Here is a 21,390-nt window from a genome sequence, read left to right as displayed (position 1 = left end):
TATCTCATATCACCTTCAATACTTTACCGATCTCTTTTATATTTGGCATGTAGGTACCTTACATGGACCTCTACCTTTTGATGAGGTTTGAGGTCACTGGGGTCAAGGTCACCGAAGCTAATAATATACTTTTTCTGTCACACTTTTTTTACAGTTTCTCATAGCAACTTCAATACTTTACCGATCTCTATCATATTTGGCATATTTACCTTGCATGGACCGCTACCTTTTGATGAGGTTTGAGGTCACTGGGGTCAAGGTCACCGAGGCTTATAATAGATTTTTCCATCACACTTTTGTTACAGTTTCTCAAAGCACCTTCAATACTTTACCGATCTCTTTCATATTTGGCATGTAGGGACCTTGCATGGACCTCTACCTTTTGATAAGGTTTGAGGTCACTGGGGTCGAGGTCAAGGTCACAGAGGCTAATAATAGATTTTTTTAGGTGGTTATTAACACATAAATTGACAAAGCACATCATCGGGGAGCATCCATCAGTTTCACTGATATTCTTGTTTTTGTATAACAGAAAATCTGGCCAAAATTTCTAATCTGGATCTTCTTTTCAGCTTAAATAACCCATACCCAGGCCAAAAATAGGCTTTGTTGATGTATTTATCACTTAAAATCAGATTTTTCTGCAAGGCAAATGCAGATTTGCCTTGCTGAAAAATCTGATTTTAAGTCATGAATACATCCATAAAGTGTAACTTAGTGTAAATACAATTTAATTTTCCCCACTCGACAAAATTTCAAGACAAGACAAATCGTGATCTGATGTCTCAGGCCAGTTATAATTTTTTGTTCAATATTTTGAATTTGGATCTAGAAAAAAATGTGACAGGCATTACTATCTGTTTTTTTTTTCCTCAAGTGTGATCTGTATGGCCTTCTGGTGGGACATGTTAACCTTGCGATTGAATATGGGGGTCTTGAAAAACAACTAGTAGGCTTTTGTTGACAGGCTTTTGTCAATATATATTAGCCATGCTCTGGGAAAATGGGGCTTAATGCTTGTGGGTAGTGTTTTCCCAGATGAGCCTGTTGGGGCTTAATGCTTGTGGGTAGTGTTTTCCCAGATGAGTCTGTTGGGGCTTAATGCTTGTGGGTAGTGTTTTCCTGGAGCCTATTTGGGCTTAATGCTTGTGGGTAGTGTTTTCCCAGATGAGTCTGTTGGGGCTTAATGCTTGTGGGTAGTGTTTTCCTGGAGCCTATTTGGGCTTAATGCTTGTGGGTAGTGTTTTCCTGGAGCCTATTTGGGCTTAATGCTTGTGGGTAGTGTTTTCCCAGATGAGCCTGTTGGGGCTTAATGCTTGTGGGTAGTGTTTTCCCAGATGAGCCTGTTGGGGCTTAATGCTTGTGGGTAGTGTTTTCCCAGATGAGCCTGTTGGGGCTTAATGCTTGTGAGTAGTGTTTTCCCAGATGAGCCTGTTGGGGCTTAATGCTTGTGGGTAGTGTTTTCCCAGATGAGCCTGTTGGGGCTTAATGCTTGTGGGTAGTGTTTTCCCAGATGAGCCTGTTGGGGCTTAATGCTTGTGGGTAGTGTTTTCCCAGATGAGCCTGTGCAGTCCACACAAGCTTATTAGGAATGACACCTTCTGCCTTAACTGCATTTTTAGCTCATCTATTTTTTGAAAAAAAAGAGCTAATGTCATCACCTTGGCGTTGGCGTCTGGTTAAGTTTTGTGTTTAGGTCCACTTTTCTCATAAAGTATCAATGCTATTGCATGCAAGCTTGGTACACTTACTTATTATCATGAGGGGACTGGGCAGGCAAAGTTAGATAACTCTGGCTTGCATTTTGACAGAATAATGTGCACTTTTTATACTTAGAAAATTGAAAATTTGGTTAAGTTTTGTGTTTAGGTCCATTTTTTTCCTAAAGTATCAAAGCTATTGCTTTCATACTTGCAATACTTACTAACTATCGTAAGGGGACTGTGCAGGCAAAGTTATGTATCTCTGACTGGCATTTTGACAAAATTTGACAAAATTATGGGCCCTTTATACTTTGGTTAAGTTTTGTGTTTTGGTCCTCTTTACCCGTAAAGTATCATAGATATTGCTTTCATACTTGGAACACTCGCAAACTATCATAAGGGGACAGTAAAGGACAAGTTGCATAACTCAGGTTGTCATTTTTACAGAATTATGGCCCTTTTTTGACTTAGTAACTTTGAATATATGGTTGCATTTTGTGTTTAGATCCACTTTACTTTCTAAAGTATCAAGGCTATTGCTTTTAAACTTCAAATACTTTCATGCTATCATGAGGGTACTGTACCTGGCAAGTTGAATTTTAACTTGACCTTTGAATGACCTTGACTCTCTTATTAAATTTTGCTAAAATTGCCATAACTTCTTTATTTATGATTAGATTCGATTGATACTTTGACAAAACAACTCTTACCTGACATACCACAATAGACTCCACCCAAACCATCCCCCCCGAATCCCCCCTCAATACCCCCATTTTTTTTTTAATTTAAGATCATCTGATAAATGACCATCACACCCTCACACTATACCCCCCACCCCCCACCCCAAAAAAATATATTTTATGCCCCCGGTAGGGTGGCATATAGCAGTTGAACTGTCCGTCAGTATGTCAGTCAGTCTGTCCGTCCGAAAATAACTTTAACATTGGCCATAACCTTTTAACTTTTGAAGATAGCAACTTGATATTTGGCATGCATGTGTATCTCATGGAGCTGCACATTTTGAATGGTGAAAGGTCAAGGTCATCCTTCAAGGTCAAATGTCAAATTTATGGTGTCTGTCCGTCCGAAAACTTTAACATTGGCCATAACTTTTTCAATATTGAAGAAAGCAACTTGATATTTGGCATGCATGTGTATCTCATGGAGCTAAACATTTTGAGTGGTAAAAGGTGAAGGACAAGGTCATCCTTCAAGGTCAAATGTCAAATATATGGCATCTGTCCGTCAGAAAACTTTAACATTGGCAATAACTTTTTAAATATTGAAGATAGCAACTTGATATTTTGGCATGCATATTTATCTCATGAAGCTGCACATTCTGAGTGGTGGAAGTTCAAGGTCAAGGTCATCCTTCAAGGAAAAATTATTTTTTTTAATTTCAAAGCGGTTTTCATCAAGCTGCACATTTTGAGTGCTGGACGTTAAAGGTCAAGGTCATCCTTCAAGGTCAAGGTCATCCTTCAAGGTCAAAGGTCAATAAAATAATTCAAAGCGTCATTCTCATGAAGCTGCACATTTTGAGTGGTGGAAGTTCAAGGTCAATGTCATTCTTCAAGGTCAAGGTCATCCTTCAAGGTCAAAGGTAAAAAAATAAATAATTTCAAAGTGGCGTTATCATGAAGCTGCACATTTTGAGTGGTGGAATGTCAAGGTCATCCTTCATGGTCAAGGTCATCTTTCCAGGTCAAAGGTCAAAAAAATATATATAAATTCAAAGCGGGGTTATCATGAAGCTGCACATTTTGAGTGGTGGAAGTTCAAGGTCAAGGTCATCCTTCAAGGTTAAATTTTTTTTTTAAATTCAAAGCGGCGTTCTCGTGAAGCTGCACATTTGGAGTGGTGGAAGTTCAAGGTCAAGGTCATCCTTCAAGGTCAAGGTCATCCTTCAATGTCAAAGGTCAAAAATAAAAATTAAAAATTTCAAAGGGGCTTTCTCATGAAGCTGCACCTTTTGAGTGGTGAAAGGTCAAGGTTATTCTTAAAGGTCAAGGTCATTCTTCAAGTTCAAAGGTCAAAAAAAAGTTCAAAGCGGCGTTATCATGAAGCTGCACATTTTGAGTGGTGGAAGTTCAAGGTCAAGGTCATCCTTCAAGGTCAAGGTCATCCTTCAAGGTCAAAGGTCATTTTTTTATATTTCAAAGTGGCGTTCTCATAAAGCTGCGCATTTTGAGTGGTGGAAGTTCAAGGTCAAGGTCATCCTACAAGGTCAAAGGTAAAAATAAACAAAAAAAATTTCAAAGCGGCGCAATAGGGGGCATTGTGTTTCTGACAAACACATCTCTTGTTTTTTTCAAACATGGTTAAAAAACACAAATATTTATTTTTATTATTTTATTTTTGAAATACCTTCCAACCATCCCACCCAAACAACCCCCCCCCCCCCCAAAAAAAAAATAAAAAAATTGCATCTTTTTTACATTGTTGAAAGATAATGTAATAAATGACCACACCCCCACACTATACACCCCTCTCCACTTCACTCCTTTGTGATTGAAATTGAGATAGGTCCCTACACTTTTAAAAAGAAAAATAGATGAGCGGTCTGCACCCGCAAGGCGGTGCTCTTGTTATGCCCCGCCATAGGCGGAGGGATATTGTTTTGGCGTTGTCTGTCTGTCAATCCGTCCGTCCGTCCGGAGCCATATCTTGGAAGTGCTTTGGCGGATTTCATTGAAACTTGGTATGGTTATGTATATCAATAAGAGGATGATGCACGCCAAATGGCATTGTACAACATCTGTTTATAACGGAGTTATGGCCCTTTGTATCTTGAAAAAATGCTTTTTTGAGTGTCAAATATAACAGTTTTGTGTCCAGAAGCATATTGGCGGGGGAAATCAATTCAACGAATTTGCTTGTTGTTAAGAAACTTGTGGAGACTGCACAGGCTAATCTAGGGCAACACTTTACATACATAAAATAAGCCCCATTTTCCCAACACAGCTCATATGTTGCTTTAACTGTTAATAATTTGTATTGTTTCCCTTCTGTTGCAGTGGAGTGATCCGTAAGGACTCCTGGTGGGACAAGCTGGTGTTCAGCAAGGTGCAGGCCACGCTGGGCGGGAAGGTGCGACTCCTGACCACTGGGTCGGCCCCACTCTCTCCCAAGATACTCATGTTCCTGAGATGTTGTGTGGGTGCACCGGTATGTCGCAGGCTAAATGGATGTGCTAAAGTGTCGGACCAAGCTAAGCACCGACGACACTTTCCGCTTTAATTGGGTTTTTGCTAAGAAAATACTTCCTTTAAATAAAAAAGGCCATAAAAGAGGAAAGTAGTCTGCACAGGCTAATCTGGTACAACACTTTACACACACATATATGGAGATTAGTTTTACTAGAATAAGGCTCTGATAATTGCATAAATTAGATTTTTTTCCATTTAATTTATGTTGAGTTTGTACTTGTTTTTTTTATATATAAATAAAACAGTCAAATGAATGTATTTATTGACACTTTAGCATGTATATGATGACATGAAGCAAATTGTTTTTATGCTCCTCGAAATAAAATTTTGGCAGAGCATGTAGTTGCAAGTTTGTCCTTCCTTCCTTCCTTCCTTCCTTCCGTCACACTTTGTTTACAGTTTCTCATAGCACCTTCAATACTGAACTGATCTCTTTCATATTTGGCATGTAGGTACCTTGCATGGACCTCTACCTTTTGATGAGGTTTGAGGTCACTGGGGTCAAGGTCACTGAGGCTAATAATAGATTCTTCTGTCACACTTTTTTTACAGTTTCTCATAGCACCTTCAATACCTAACCGATCTCTTTCATATTTGGCATGTAGGTACCTTGCATGGACCTCTACCTTTTGATGAAGTTTGAGGTCACTGGGGTCAAGGTCACTGAGGCTAATAATAGATTTTTTCGTCACTCTTTTGTTACAGTTTCTCATAGCACCTTCAATACTTAACCGATCTCTTTCATATTTGGCATGTAGGTACCTTGCATGGACCTCTGCCTTTTGATGAGGTTTGAGGTTACTTGGGTCAAGGTCACAGAGGCTAATATTATATTTTCCTTCACGCTTTTGTTTACATTTTCTAATAGCGCCTTCAATACTTTACAGATCTCTTACATATTTCCAATGTAGGTACCTTGCATGGACCTCTACCTTTTGATGAGGTTTGAGGTCACTGGGGTCAAGGTCACCGAGGCTAATAATAGATTTTTTTAGGTGGTTATTTACACATAGATTGACAAAGTGCATTATCAGGGAGCATCCATCAGTTTAACTGATATTCTTGTTTATTTGTGTGATGGTCTTTTCTTCAAAATTGAAGCAAATTCTTTTTTTATTGTTTTGATGTTTTTTTCTTCAGTAAAAGTTTTTAATTCATGAAATATTGTTCAATAAAACATTCATTTTTATAATTGATAATTTTATTAAAAGCTTTATTTGCTGATTTTCCGTCCTGTTATGTCAGGTGCTGGAAGGCTATGGTCAGACAGAGTGTGGAGCCATATGTACCCTGCAGACGCCTGGTGATGGAGAGATTGGTAGGACATATGTATATATTTGAACCTTTCTCTGGGAGAGAGCTACTTAATACATGTGCATTAAGTGTTGTCCCGATTAGTCTGTGCAGTCTGCACTGGCTGATATTGGAAGACACTTTCTGTTTTATTGAATTTTTGTTTAAAGGAACTCTCTTCATTGGAAAATCAAGTTTAGATACAAAGCGTTGTCCAGAATTAGGCTGTGCAGTCTGCGCGGGCTAATCTTGAACATCACTTTTTGCACATGAATTTTTCATGCTGCAATAAACTCTTTACCAATGGAAATAAACTTGTATACATGTGACCAAATAAACATTTTCAGTTTGGAAAATCTTAAATGAGATAATTGTTTGTAACAAACATGAGCAATATGCCATTCAACAAAGGTGAAATTGAAATGGGCTTCAGATGGCAGCAAGATTAAGGCCATCAAGGCCATTAAATAGTTGAAATTACAGCTTTGTGTCCACTTTATGTTGAAAATGTAGGAATTCAAGTGGCATCAGTGAATAAGCTGTCTTGAAAAAAAGACCTAAGAAGACATTTAGCAACATTTGTGCAAAGTTAGCTTATTTTTCCTGACAATATGTTGATTAAATGCAGAATAATGCTTTTTATTGGTAATGAAAGTTCCATATGTGTTGACTCAAAATAACAAATGATTTTCAAAAAAAGAACAAATTACGGTATGTAATGTGTTGTTTTATTGATAATGTAAAAGTTGTTTTTTATGTGTATTGATTTTCGTTTTTTAAAAACCTTTATCAAGTATTGTAAAGGGTGTTTATGGATATTTGCAGGCAATGTAGGTCCCCCACTGCGCTGCAACTACATTAAATTGGTGGATGTCCCTGACATGAACTACAATGCATCTGACGACAAAGGAGAGGTAATATTAACTCAGAATTTGCAGTTTGGTCTTAGACTAGCCAATCCTTTTTCTGTTATATTGATTTGCAGTGCAAGAAAATGTAACAAGCACTTATTGATTTTGTTTTCTTAAAAATTAACAGCCTGATAAACTACATATCTAAATGTATCAGTGCAGGGCTATAAGGCTCTATTCACTTGTCAAGTGATTTATCAATTTAAGGTAATTAACTACAAATGTATAATCGTTTGGCATGTTAGCATTAAGGGATGCAAGAAATCAGCTACCCATTGTTTCTCCTATTTTTGTTGTGAGTTAAGTTCTTCAATGTATTCAAGGGCCACCCACTATTTCACTCCTTTTTCAGATGTGCCTCAAGACATTTAGCATGTGCAAGGGATACAATATATATTTCTCTCAAATATTAGCTGTGCATGGAATGCTTTATCCTATTCAAAGACCTAGAATAAACAGATTGGAACCTCCGCTATAGCTATAGTCAATACAATATCGCGGCGGGCTTGACTCCGCTAGAGTCACGTGACATTGATTTTGGACATGTCGGTGTACCTGTAGATTCTTCCCTGTTCCAGCCACTGTCGGCTTTTTTGTCATGAATTACAAATTATTTCTTCGTAATTTATCGTAAATATTTGTTGTCTTTGGGTATTCTGGGCATGAAATGGTAAGTTTTTTAGCTCACCTGTCACGAAGTGACATGGTGAGCTTATGTGACCGTGTTATGTCCGGCGTCCGTATGTGCGTGCGTGTGTGGGTCTGTCAACAATTTGCTTGTGTAGACAATAGAGGTCACAGTTTTCATCTAATCTTTATGAAATTTGGTCAGAATGTTTATCTTGATGAAATCTGGGTTGGTATTGTATTTGGGTCATCTGGGGTCCAAAACTAGGTCAAATAATAGAAAAACCTTGTGTAGACTATAAAAAACTTTGTATAGACAATAGAGGTCGCAGTTTTCATCCAATCTTTACGGAATTTAGTCAGAATGTTTATCTTGATGAAATCTGGGTTGGGATTGTATTTGGGTCATCTGGGGTCAAAAACTAGGTCACTAGGTCAAAAACTAGGTCAAATAATAGAAAACCTTGTGTAGACAATAGAGGTCGCAGTTTTCATTCAATCTTTATGAAATTTGGTCGGATTGTTTATCTTGATGAAATCTGGGTTGGGATTGTATTTGGGTCATCTGAGGTCAAAAACTAGGTCACTAGGTCAAATTATAGAAAAACCGTCAACAATATGTTTCTGTAGACAGTGGAGTTCACAGTTTTCATCCAATCTTAATGAAATTTAGTCAGAATGTTTATCTTGATAAAAACTGGGTTGGGATTGTATTTGGGTCATCTTGGGTCAAAAACTAGGTCACTAGGTCAAAAACTAGCTCACTAGGTCAAATAATACAAAAACCTTGTATAGACAATAGAGGTCGCAGTTTTCATCCAATCTTTATGAAATTTGGTCAGAATGTTTATCTTGATGAAATCTGGGTTGGGATTGTATTTGGGTCATCTTGGGTCACAAACTAGGTCACTAGGTCAAATAAATAGAAAACCATTGTGTAGACAATAGAGGTCACAGTTTTCATCCAATCTTCATGAAATTTGGTCAGAATGTTTGTCTTGAAGAAGTCTGGGTTGGGATTGTATTTGGGTCATCTGGGGTCAAAAACTAGGTCACTAGGTCAAATAATAGAAAAACCTTGTATAGATTATAGAGGTTGCAGTTTTCATCCAATCTTTATGAAATTTGGTCAGAATGTTTATCTTGATGAAATCTGGGTTGGGATTGTGTTTGGGTCATCTTGGGTCACAAACTAGGTCACTAGGTCAAATAATAGAAAAACCTTGTGTAGGCAATAGAGGTCACAGTTTTTATCCAATCTTTAAAAAATTTGATCAGAATGTTTTAGTGTGTTTTAGTGTATCTTAATGAAATCTGGGTTCGGATTGTATTTGGTTAGTCAGGTGAGCGATTCATGGCCATCATGGCCCTCTTGTATTAATTATACCCCCACAAAAGAAGTTTAGGGAGGCATATAGGAGTGAACTTGTCTGTCGGTCAGTCTGTCGGTCTTTCTGTTGGTCCGTATTAAGTGTCCGCTCTCTAATTCAAGTAGTTTCATCCTATCTTCACCAAACTTGGTCAGAAGTTGTATCTACATGATGTCTAGGCAAAGTTCCAACATGGGCCTTGCCGGGTCAAAAACTAGGTCACGGGGTCACTTAGTGTGTTTTAAACATTCAGCATTTTGTCTGCTCTCTAATTCAAGTAGTTTTCATCAGATCTTCACCAAACTTGGTCAGAAGTTGTATCTTGATAATGTCTAGGGCAAGTTCGAATATGGGTCATGCCGGGTCAAAAACAAGGTCACGGGGTCACTTAGTGCGTTTTAAACATCACAATGTTGTCCGCTCGCTAATTCAAGTAGTTTTCATCCAATCTTCACCAAACTTGGTCAGAAGATGTATCTAGATGATGTCTAGGTCAAGTTTAAATATGGGTCATGCCGGGTCAAAAACTAGGTCACAGGGTATCTTAGTGCGCTTTAAACCTCACCATGTTGTCCGATCTCTAATTCAAGTAGTTTCCATCCAATCCTCACCAAACCAGGTCACAAGTTTTATCTAAATGATCTCTAGGACAAGTTAGAACATGGGCCATTCCGGGCCTAAAACTAGGTCACAGGGTCACTTAGTGCGTTTTTTAACATTCAGCATGGTGTCCGCTCTCTAATTCAAGTAGTTTACATCCGATCTTCACCAAACTTTGTCAGAAGTTTTATGGAGATGATCTTAAGGCCAAAATAGAACATGGGCCTTTCTGGGTCAAAAACTAGGTCAAGGGGTCACTTAGTGCGTTTTTAAAATTGAGCATGGTGTCCGCTGTTTTTTGTGAAGACGACATGCAAAATATTTTGTGTCAATGCGGCATGTGGGGGTATTCGTCACGTCTGTGACAAAGCTCTAGTTTGATATTGTTATTCACAATCTGAATGTGTTATTTAATGTTTTTAACGCTGGGTTTGTGGTTTGCAGAGCAATATATGTCTGAAGTAAGCTCTTTTACTCTATTGTACATGCCTGCCGAAACAGTAAAATGGTTTCCGGATGATAACTCAAGAATGCTTACGCCTAGGATCATGAAACTTCATAGGTACATTGATCATGACTGGCAGATGACCCCTAGTGATTTTCAGGTCACTAGATCAAAGGTCAAGGTCACAGTGACTCAAAACAGTAAAACGGTTTCCCGATGATAAGTTGAGAATGCTTACGCCTAGGATCATAAAACTTCATAATTAGGCCTATTATGAAACTTCATAGGAACATTGATCATGACTGGCATATGACCCCTATTGATTTTCAGGTCAAAGGTCAAGGTCACAGTGACTCAAAATAGTAAAATGGTTTCCGGATGATAACTCAAGAATGCTTATACCTAGGATCATGAAACTTCATAGGTACATTGATCATGACTGGCAGATGACCCCTATTGATTTTCTGGTCACTTGGTCAAGGATCAAGGTCACAGTGACTTAAAACAGTTAAATGGTGTCCGGATGATAACTGAAGAATGCTTACACCTAGGATCATGAAACTAAATATGAACATTGATCATGACTGGCAGATGACCCCTATTGATTTTCAGGTCAGTAGGTCAAAGGTCAAGGTCACAGTGACTCGAAACAGTAAAATAGTTTCCGGATGATAACTCAAGAATGCTTACGCCTAGGATCATGAAACTTAATTGGTACATTGATCATGACTGGCAGATGACCCGTATCAGTTTTCAGGTCACTAGGTCAAAGGTCAAGGTCACAGTGACTCAAACAGTAAAATGGTTTCCGGATGATAACTCAAGAATAATTAGGCCTATCATGAAACTTCATAGGTACATTGATCATGACTGGCAGATGACCCCTATTGATTTTCAAGTCACTAGGTCAAAGTTCAAGTTAACAGTGACAAAAAACGTATTCACACAATGGATTCCACTACAACTGACAGCCCATATGGGGGGCATGCATGTTTTACATACAGCCCTTGTTTTATAAAAAATCGGATCATTATTGACCAAGTTACAGCCATCTTTCTACAGCGCCGTAACATTTTCGCATTACTTTGCTCGATAATCGTAGCCGTTGCTATTGAAGCGTTGCTATCTTATCGCAATCGTGATACATCGCTATCTCCGGACTCCTCCAATTGATTCATGGAATAAATCGTCTGCTGATCCTTAGTGGTCTTATCGGTTACTTGACCACGTGACCCGGCCGTGAGATAGCCCAATAAGGGTGAAGTTTCCAATCTGTTTATTCTAGGTCTTTGTCCTATTCGATGACCTATTGTATCCCAATTACAGGTGTGCATTAAATGCTTTATCTTATTCAAGGGCTTCACTTTTGTATCCCAATTACAAATGTGCATTAAATGCTTTATCCTATTCAAGGGCTGCACTATAACATCTCAATTACAGGTGTGCATTGAATGCTTTATCCTATTCAAGGGCTGCACTATTACATCTCAATTACAGGTCTGCATTGAATGCTTTATCATATTCAGGGGCTTCACTATTACATCTCATTTACAGGTGTGCATTAAATGCTTTATCATATTCAGGGGCTGCACTATTACATCTCAATTACAGGTGTGCATTGAATGCTTTATCATACTCAAGGGCTGCACTATTACATCTCAATATCAGGTCTGCATTGAATGCTTTATCCTATTCAAGGGCTGCACTTTTACATCTCAATTACAGGTCTGCATTGAATGCGTTATCATACTCAGGGGCTGCACTATTACATCTCAATTACAGGTGTGCATTGGATGCTTTATCATACTTAGGGGCTGCACTATTACATCTCAATTACAGGTCTTCATTGAATGCTTTATCATACTCAGGGGCTGCACTATAACATCTCAATTACAGGTGTGCATTGAATGCTTTATCATACTCAGGGGCTGCACTATTACATCTCAATTACAGGTGTGCATTAAATGCTTTATCCTATTCAAGGGCTGCACTTTGACATCTCAATTACAGGTCTGCATTGAATGCTTAATCATATTCAAGGGCTGCACTATTACATCTCAATTACAGGCGTGCATTGAATGCTTTATCATATTCAAGTGATGCACTATTACATCTCAATTACAGGCGTGCATTGAATGCTTTATCATATTCAAGGGCTGCACTATTTCATCTCAATTACAGGTCTGCATTGAATGCTTAATCATATTCAAGGGCTGCACTATTACATCTCAATTACAGGCATGCATTGAATGCTTTATTATATTCAAGGGCTGCACTATTTCATCAAAACTGTGGTTATTCATCAGGGTCTTTACATATGCAAGGGCTGCGCTATTTCACTTAAGTTGCAGGTTTTTTTAAATTTCTATTTCAGGTGTGCATCAAGGGGTATAATGTATTCAAGGGCTACCTTAAGGACCCAGAGAAGACAAAGGAGGCTATTGATGAAGATGGTTGGCTGCATACAGGTGATGTGGGACAGTGGCTACCAGTAAGGAACAGCTTATCATACTTACCTTCCTTTTATACTGAGGCTCGTTCTGGGAAAACTGGTCTTAACGCATGTGTGTAAAGTATTGTCCCAGTCCACACAGGCTAATCAGGGATGACGCTTTCCGCTTAAAATAGATTTTTGCCAAGAAGAACTTTAATTTAAATGAAAAATAACATAAAAGTGGAAAGTGCTGTCGCTAATAAGCGTTGAAGGATTACAAATGTGTCAAAGTGCAAATCTGGATGATAATGCTGAAAATTCAAATGAAAATAATTTTAAATCAGATTGCCAAAAAAATAAAGTAGCAAACTAAGTCAAACATTGATCGCCCAAATTTAAAATTGTGTTCACTTCTACCAAATTTCTTAAAGTTGTATATTTTAGAACCATAAGATGCTGTGTGTTGTTTCAGAACGGCTGTCTGAAGATCATAGACAGGAAGAAGAACATTTTCAAGCTGGCCCAGGGCGAGTACATCGCCCCTGAGAAGGTGGAGAACGTGTATGTGAGGTCCACGCATGTGGCTCAGGTCTTCTTACATGGAGACAGCTTGAAGGTGAGGACTGGATGAGGATAGCATTAACATTTGAGAAACTCTGTTTGATTTTTATGCCCTCGGATCGAATGATCAGGTGTATATTGTATGTTTTTGTCTGTCAGTCTGTCCCAAAACTTTAACCTTGGTCATAATTTTTGCAATATTGAAGACAGCAACTTGATATTTGGCATGCATGTGTATCTCATGGAGCTGCACATTTTGAGTGGTGAAAGGTCAAGGTCATCCTTCAAGGTCAAAGGTCATTTTTTTCTTAAATAGCTGCCGTGCGGCTTCAAAGAGGCGCAGTAGAACGCATTGTGTTTCATGAACACAGCTCTTGTTTTTTGTTGATTTGAAAGTCGGGTTAAAATGTTAATTTGTTTATAGGAGACTGGCTCTGGGAAAATGGGCTTATTGCTGGTGCCTTATGTGTTGTGCCAGATTAGCATGTGCAGTCTGCACAGGCTTATGAGGGTTGACCTTTTCCGCCTACACTGGTTTTTCCTTTACACCTTACTTCTTTTGCAAGAAAAAATCCATAAAAGCGGAAAGTTTCATCCTAGATTATGGTGGATGACATTTTATGCACATGCATTAAGCCTGGTATTCCAAGAAGGCAGCTGATTTGTATTATGCTCAATCCTCGATTCATTCTCTGAAAGGCTACTGTACTGTATATAATTAAATACAAAGTTCAAGGCAGTCGACTGGAATTACCGTGTTCGTCTGTTACTTGTCTTTCAGTAGATACAAACTTGTATAAGAAGAATTCCTACTTTTGTCAATGTACAACATTCGATCTTGCAAGCATTGTCCTCATAATCATTAAAAAGTAATGTCCCTTTTTTCAATTACAAATTCTATAACATGATTTTACAACTTGCTACTCAATTAGTACACAGTATCAAGAGGAATGGTATTAATCACAATTCAACAAACTCTTAGTTTTATTTTGAGGTTGTTCAAAAAAAAATTAATTTCACAGTCAGGTTGGAATGCTAATTCTTCTTCTTTACGTGCCTCGTTCTGCAAAAATTGGGTTTAATGCATGTGCACAAAGTATTGTCCCAGAGAAGCCTGTGAACGTGGTGTACTGCATTGGTTAATACAGTCAAACCTGAATTCGGCGGTCTTTCAAGGGAAATGATCAAAGTGACCGTTGTCCACAGGTGACTGTTGAATTCGGATCACAATTTTAAGAAGGTTGGTCAGTTGGTAGTATTACTACGTCGTTACCCCACCCAGTCGTTTGCATACAGTGTAAAACAAATGCTCATTGCATTAACAAAGCATAATAACAGCATTAACTTACGCGTGTACATTGAATAATAGAGAATAATATCTTTTAGATTGATTTAATTTCATATTGTTAAATTAAACAATGACTTTATCAACGCTGGTATAATTGTTTACTCATGCATCTCATTCATTTAGTAAATAAAGCTTGCCACGTTCCATTGACGTCACGTCCGTAAAAGTCTAAAAAGCAGATTCGGTGTCATAAACCGATAGTACGGTGTAATTGTACCGTTCTAATTGAAAGAAATAGCCGTCATTTAATTTAGCGATAATTACTTTCAACAAGTCATAAACTCTGACATATTTTCTTTTGAAGATACCCCCACAATTATTCCGGGAAAAGATACCTTCTCAATACCTTATAATTTGTTTACTCGCAGTGGGCCGCTTTTATAATATCATAGACAATTACCGCTTTCAGACGCTTTAAACGCAAAATAGACGGACAAATAATGTGCTGTGTTTTTAATTTTCGCGACTGGAGACGACTGACGCGTGACCGTTGATTTCAGGTCAAACATGAATTTCGGAGTGGAATATAGTGGCCGTTGGCCGTTATGGTCAGGTGGCCGTTAAATTCAAGTGTAATATAGTGTTTTTCGTCGGGGGGATTCCAGACTGACCGTTGTCTGCAGGTGACCGGTAAATTCAGGTGGCCGTTAGGTCAGTTTCGACTGTATATGTGATGACACATTACGCAAATGAATTAAGCCCTGTTTTCCCATAACATTACCAATTTAAATGCACATACACTTGTGTTTCAGGCGAGCGTGGTGGCAGTGATTGTGCCTGATCCGGACACCGTCCTGAAGTTTGCCAAGGAAAAAATGAACCTCACTGGTACCATGGAGGAACTTTGTAGGAACGCTGTAAGTTGGGGCTCGTTTCTGCTGGTTGCTGTTGGGTTTAAACCCTTGACCACTCGGATGGGCATTTGAACCCATTTTTAGACCCTTAGAAAATCAAATTATTAAAGACTAATCATATTAGATTCATGTCAACCTTAAGGTACCAATGAGCAGACAACTGCGTAAAACCTGTGAGTAACTCACAGGCTGTTCTGTTTTTTTTGCTGGTGGCCTATAGCCATTTTAACTTTGCTTCAGATTGGGCAAGAGTTACCATAACGCATCTGTCCATATTACAAATGTTTATTGCATCTAAATATGCCTGCCGTCCTTTTAAACCCCAGTCATCCACAAGTTCCCATGTAATGTGTCTAAAAGTTCAGGCTATGTAATTTAAACTCGGCAGATGTCATTACTTTACAGTGTAGATGTGCACAGCAATTTTTTCAACCCCAGTCATCCACAATGTCCCATGTAATGTGTCCTTAAAAGTTTATGGAGCAAACTATCTCTAAATTTTGCAACCTATTGAAACTTAACAGATGGCAGCACCATGAAGTTTAGATGTGCAAGACAAATTTGTCATGCCCTGACATCAACACTTGTCCTGTGTTATGTGCCCTTTAACATTTTTTAACATTTTAACCATTTTATATTGCTGAAGAATACAGCATTCTAAGTTTGTGAAACAAACTGTTTCTACATTTCTCAAGTGATTGGATGGAAACTCGAAACATGTCATCATCATAAAGTGTAGAAGTTCAAGTTACCTTTTGTTATACCTGGTGATTCACTTGTTTGTGAGTTATGTGCCCTTGAACTAAGCCATTTTTATGATAGAAGAATAAAATGTTAAAAGTTTGTGGAGTAAACTAATTCTGCATTTCTCAAGTGATAAATTAAAGATTAAAATATGTTACCACCATGAAGTGTACATGATTGAGACAATGTTTTCACCAACAAGTAAATTTGTTCCCCAATTCTGTGTCTGAACTTAGATATTGCATATAATTGCATAATTTGTAAGTCTGTGTATATGATTGCTTTCCTTGCAGGAGTTGAAGAAAGTTATTCTGGATGACATCACAGCGGTTGGAAAGAAGGGGGGACTGTCCTCATTTGAACAGGTCAGTGAAATTGGCTCACAAAAAGCTTGGTGTTTTTTTAACCCCTCTTTGAGCCATTGTAAACCAAGAACATCTGTACTTTGGTTGCTTCAGGAATAGAACTTTGCACAAGCGCTGCAATTTTAAATAAATCTGGGGGGAAAAAACAACACCAATTAGTGATTTGTGTGAAAAGTTTATTTAATTTATATTTTTTTGTGGAGATTCAAAGATGTAAGATGTAAATTTTCATTTTTAAAAATAAAAATAAATTTACATAAGTAATTTAGTAATGTATTTTTTTTATATAAAAAGTACACTAAATATGCTACAGTTAAAATAACTCATGAGTTTGGGGCTCATTCTGCTTACTTCGCTTATTAACTTTCAAACATCAGCGTATTTCTCGTCACAGGCGAAGGACATCTACTTACACCCGGAGTTGTTTTCCGTAGAGAACGGTTTACTGACACCAACGTTCAAGGCAAAACGCAACGAGTTAAAGGTCCTGTTCAAGCCACAGATTGAGGAGATGTACAAGAATCTGCCATAGAACTGTCCTCTTTCAAATGTGCGTGTGTCATTTGTGTGCATTGTCCATGTGTCTATCGTGTCTGTTTACAACATGCGTGTGTATGGGTGTACAAGGGGTTCGCATGTCAGCGAATGTTAGATGATTGTCATCCAGAGGATATAAGTTTCTTTAATTGGTTTTATTGTTAAAATGTTATGTTAAGTGGGAATGTTATGTTCTGATAGTTATTGTGTTGTTTTCTGAATTGTTAACTGAGAAAAAGTGCTATTTTGTTCTATCTGTTATTCCCTGCTAAACATCTCTTGGGCTTTGCATTTTCTCAAATTGAAAGTGTCCATTAATTTGGTGTTTATTCATTTATATATGTGCCCAACAAAGTTATTTTACTGAAATGCAAGTAAATAATACATTTAAATTGAGCCTTTTAATCTTGATTGAAGGCATTAATGGATGTGTGTAGTTGGTATTATTTTAAAGGGATAGAAATAATTATTAGGTCAATATGCAGTTATTCCATACTAATGGAACTAAAATATAATGTATGTGAAGAAGAAAAAGATCTGGTTTTATAAGTAAGACAAATTGTTGGTTCTTTAGATTTACTATGGCTATGCTATGATTGCTCAATGCATATATTTGTATTTTCTTATCCAATAGACTTAGTTGATTAGTCATCCATGACGTATCAATGAAGAAGACAAATTTGTGGCAAGTGTTTTGTTTTGCGGTCATATGACAAGTATAAGTTTATAATATCTTAAATCATTTCAATTAATTCAAAGTTTGCAATATGCCTTTTTTATATTAAACAACATGAGCACAATGTCATGGAATAATGAAGATAAATATAAGGATTGTTTAAAGTTTTAGTGAACCCTTTCCCATTCAAAAGCAAAGTGAAAATGGCTATGTGCAAACAGCATAAAACCAGAACAGCCTGGGAGTAACTTGCAGCCTGTTCAGGTTCAGTATCTAAGGGTTAAAAATGAAGCCTTATAAACTTGATTTTAGTAAGAAAGGTATTTAGTTATTCCCCGCCATAGGCGGAGGTATATTGTTTTGGCGTTGTCCGTCCTGCCCTCCGTCCGTCTGGCACTTTTGTGTCTGGAGCCATATCTTGGAAGTGCTTTGGCAGATTTCCTTGAAAGTTGGTATGAGTATGAGTATATATATGGATGAGAGGATGATGCACGCCAAATGGCATTGTACACCATCGAATAATAACGGAGTTATGGCCCTTTATATTTTGAAAAAATGCTTATTATGTGTGTCCAGAAGTATAATGGCGGGGGATATCAATTCAACGAATTTGCTTGTTAAATGTAACTTTCTTAGGGACTACACATGCGTCAAAATACATATCTATGTGGTAAAGGGTTAAGTATAAGGCTAACTCAAAATGGTTCTGAGCTGTGCTCATTTGAAAGTGAATATGCTACGGTGCACAAAGGCGTCAACATGCTGCTATTAATTATATGCGGAAACTAGGGTACTGCAAAGTTTGAGGTCTGGATGTAAATATATATCAGAATATATTACAAAGTATGTCGCAATGCATGTTACACTGTACTCCATAGAAAATTGTATTAAAGACCATCAGTTTGAATGTTCACTTTCTTTATGAGAATACTGGCAACAATTTTTGATTAATTTGTATACCATGTATTTCAAAGTGGCATTTGACAATTGCATTGAATAAAAGGACGTTGTAAGAAATGTATCTAGTAATATGTTTTTGATTTTGTAGTGAGCTCACTAATCTGAGTTGTGTGTCATAGACAATATATAGGGACCATCCATATTACAGCTAGGAAATTATCACAATTACATAGCTACTTTATACCATTCATAGACTTTTAGATTGTGGATATCTCACTTATGTGTTATTTTATCATTCATGGTGCCATTTGAACCCTTTCTCGCGTAGAAGCAAAGTGAAAATGCCTATGTGCGAACAGCATAAAACCAGAACAGCCTTCGAGTAACTCGCTGTCTGTTTAGGTTTTATGCTGTTTGCTGCTCATCAGTATCTAAGGTATGGAAATTAAGCCTAAAAAACTTGATTCAAATATGAAAGGTTTTAACTAAATATAACGTTCTTAGGGACTACAAATGTGTGAATAAGTGGTAAATGGTTAAATAACTTACCACAAATGTTCACCATGTGTAACATTTGTAACGCTATCTCAAAGGTCAAGGTCCCACTAAGAGGTCAAAGTCACATTTTGCCATTTAACAGCTTGTCAAGGCAGTTACTTGCATTCATCATTCAATTTGTCAAGAACTTTCTGAGTATATCTCACTCAAATCTATTAAACTGTTATCCTCTACTAATTCTTGTATGACTATGGGATACATACTTATTTTCCCTAAATCTAAGTTACTTGTTAAACCACATATGAGTGTTAGCTGCAGATTTAAGACTCCCGGTATGAATAGAAGGCTTGTCTTAATTTGTATGCACAGAATTTGGTGACATCTAATAAATATTTCATCTTGCTTATTTGTATATAGTATATGTAAATAGCAGCACACATTTCTGATACAATTATCAAATGGAAAACAAAAAAACACGTATTCTATCATGTGTTGTTTTTTCGATGCATCCTTTTTTATATTGTATCTGTCACTAAGTGTACACTGTTTACTACACATATTTATTGATGTATCAGTTTTGTTAACGAAGGAATTAGTTTTGTTTCTTTATATAATATACACATACTTTTAATTGTATTTTTCAATATATATTGTACATGAAAACGATGTAGGGTGATATCATAATATGGATTACTAATGTATCATATCTGACTTGAGATTAAATTGGTGTATTCTATAGACATGTACAATTGTTTGTCTGTAAATTATCAGTGTATTTTTTTTAATCACCAACTGAATAATACACATATTTGATACACAGGGTGATTATTGTATTCATGTTTTAATGTCCAGCATATGAAAAATTGTTATGAACACAATCGTTTGTGTTATCTTAACAATGAATAATTCAACAAATTTAACAAAAAAGAGTGAAGAAAACATTATTTCATTATTTTCTCATACGTCTTTATAAGAATTTACAGGTTGTTAGAAAACACCATTTCTGTTGATTCTAGATGTTTGAAAAAACACATTTTTTAGACAACTCATAATAGCTTAATTTACTGAATCATTTGTTTTTCTTAGCATATTATTCCTCTTTTAGGAAATGACGACATTTATGGTTCCAAATTGAACTTAATTGATTATTTGTTTGTAATATAGCATATATGCAAATACCACTGTGGAAATAAATTTTTGATACCGGGAATAAATAATTTATCACCATCGTTTTGTGCTGTATAGTTGCTTGCCCAGCTGATGTTATTGTTAGTAACTGTGGCCAGGAAACAGCAATGATCTCCAAATTTCAAATTTAAAACTTACTCATGTAGTATGCAATCGCTGTACTAGAAACTAAGAATAGTAGCTTTTTGTAAAACGCCAGAAACAAGCATCACACTTGAGTATCCCAGTATCATGTTTTTGTTTGCTGTCAATTTAACATTTTACAACAGGCTTTGCATTCAGTGTTGTGTTGCTACTCGCTAGAGTTAATCTCGGTTCTTTATGTTATCTCGTGTACCCGTGTTTTCGGGGCTTCATATAGTCATGTGCGACCTGGCTTTCATCGCTTCATGTTATCTTATGTTCCTGGGCTCTTAGTGCTTAATTTAGTCATGTGTTCCTTGGGTGTTGATGAAATTTGCTTGACTTTCAAATAAACAATACATTTTTAATTATGATGCGGCATTTTATTATCAGTTTCCAAAAGACATGGATTCATAAATTTGTAGTCGTCATTCTGTTGTGCGCAACTCCATTTTGGCTGAGGATTTTAGTCAAACTTTTAGAAAAAAAGTTATCCCCAAGTGCGCATAATGTAAAGTGCACATTATAGTTATTTTTGAACAAGTCATTGCCGTTTGGTAAAAAAGATTTCCACCAGCTACCACCGAAAATAAAGGTTGACAAACAATTTCGTTTTTTCCGTTCTAATCGCTTATCAACCGCATTAAATGTTTTTTCGGAATCCAATTTTAAACCTGAGCGCTTCATATATGTGTACCTTGGGACCATAGTACACAACCATAACATTTATGTATTTACAATATATAAGATATGAATGAATCTCAGGAAGGTCCCCTTTCTAGGAAAGGACTTTCAGTTAACAGAAAGGGCCTTGTTGAACCGCAAAATGGTGTCACTTCAAGACCAAAACACTATGTTGAAAATCACACTCGCTATGATTGCATACTGGTGTTAACCTTATTTTGTGTTGATATGACGCCTGGACGATGATCGCTCCGCCCACTTAATCACGTGGCTTAGCGGATAGCAAACCTAGACAAGCTAAATGGCTTCTTTGCCTATAG

General features: G+C 37.1%; 1 protein-coding gene across 6 annotated transcripts in view; it reads left to right on the top strand.

Annotated features, from left to right (window-relative positions):
- The window catches only part of LOC127851026 (long-chain-fatty-acid--CoA ligase 1-like), a 106,150-nt gene extending 85,390 nt beyond the window's left edge, over nt 1-20,760 (top strand). For all 6 annotated transcript variants that reach the window (XM_052384467.1, XM_052384466.1, XM_052384470.1 and 3 more), the window contains 8 exons: nt 4,721-4,871; nt 6,158-6,230; nt 7,031-7,119; nt 12,533-12,649; nt 13,065-13,208; nt 15,254-15,358; nt 16,393-16,464; nt 16,859-20,760. In XM_052384467.1, coding sequence (XP_052240427.1) covers nt 4,721-4,871; nt 6,158-6,230; nt 7,031-7,119; nt 12,533-12,649; nt 13,065-13,208; nt 15,254-15,358; nt 16,393-16,464; nt 16,859-16,996 — 889 coding nt within the window. In that variant the 3' untranslated portion in view covers nt 16,997-20,760. The remainder of the gene's footprint in view (nt 1-4,720; nt 4,872-6,157; nt 6,231-7,030; nt 7,120-12,532; nt 12,650-13,064; nt 13,209-15,253; nt 15,359-16,392; nt 16,465-16,858) is intronic.
- Nucleotides 20,761-21,390: the final 630 nt, after the last annotated feature.

The sequence above is a fragment of the Dreissena polymorpha genome, chromosome 11 (genome assembly GCF_020536995.1).
Source record: "Dreissena polymorpha isolate Duluth1 chromosome 11, UMN_Dpol_1.0, whole genome shotgun sequence".
NCBI lineage: Eukaryota > Metazoa > Mollusca > Bivalvia > Myida > Dreissenidae > Dreissena > Dreissena polymorpha.
Note: the sequence above shows the minus strand (reverse complement) of the source record. Positions and strands in the feature narration are given on the sequence as shown.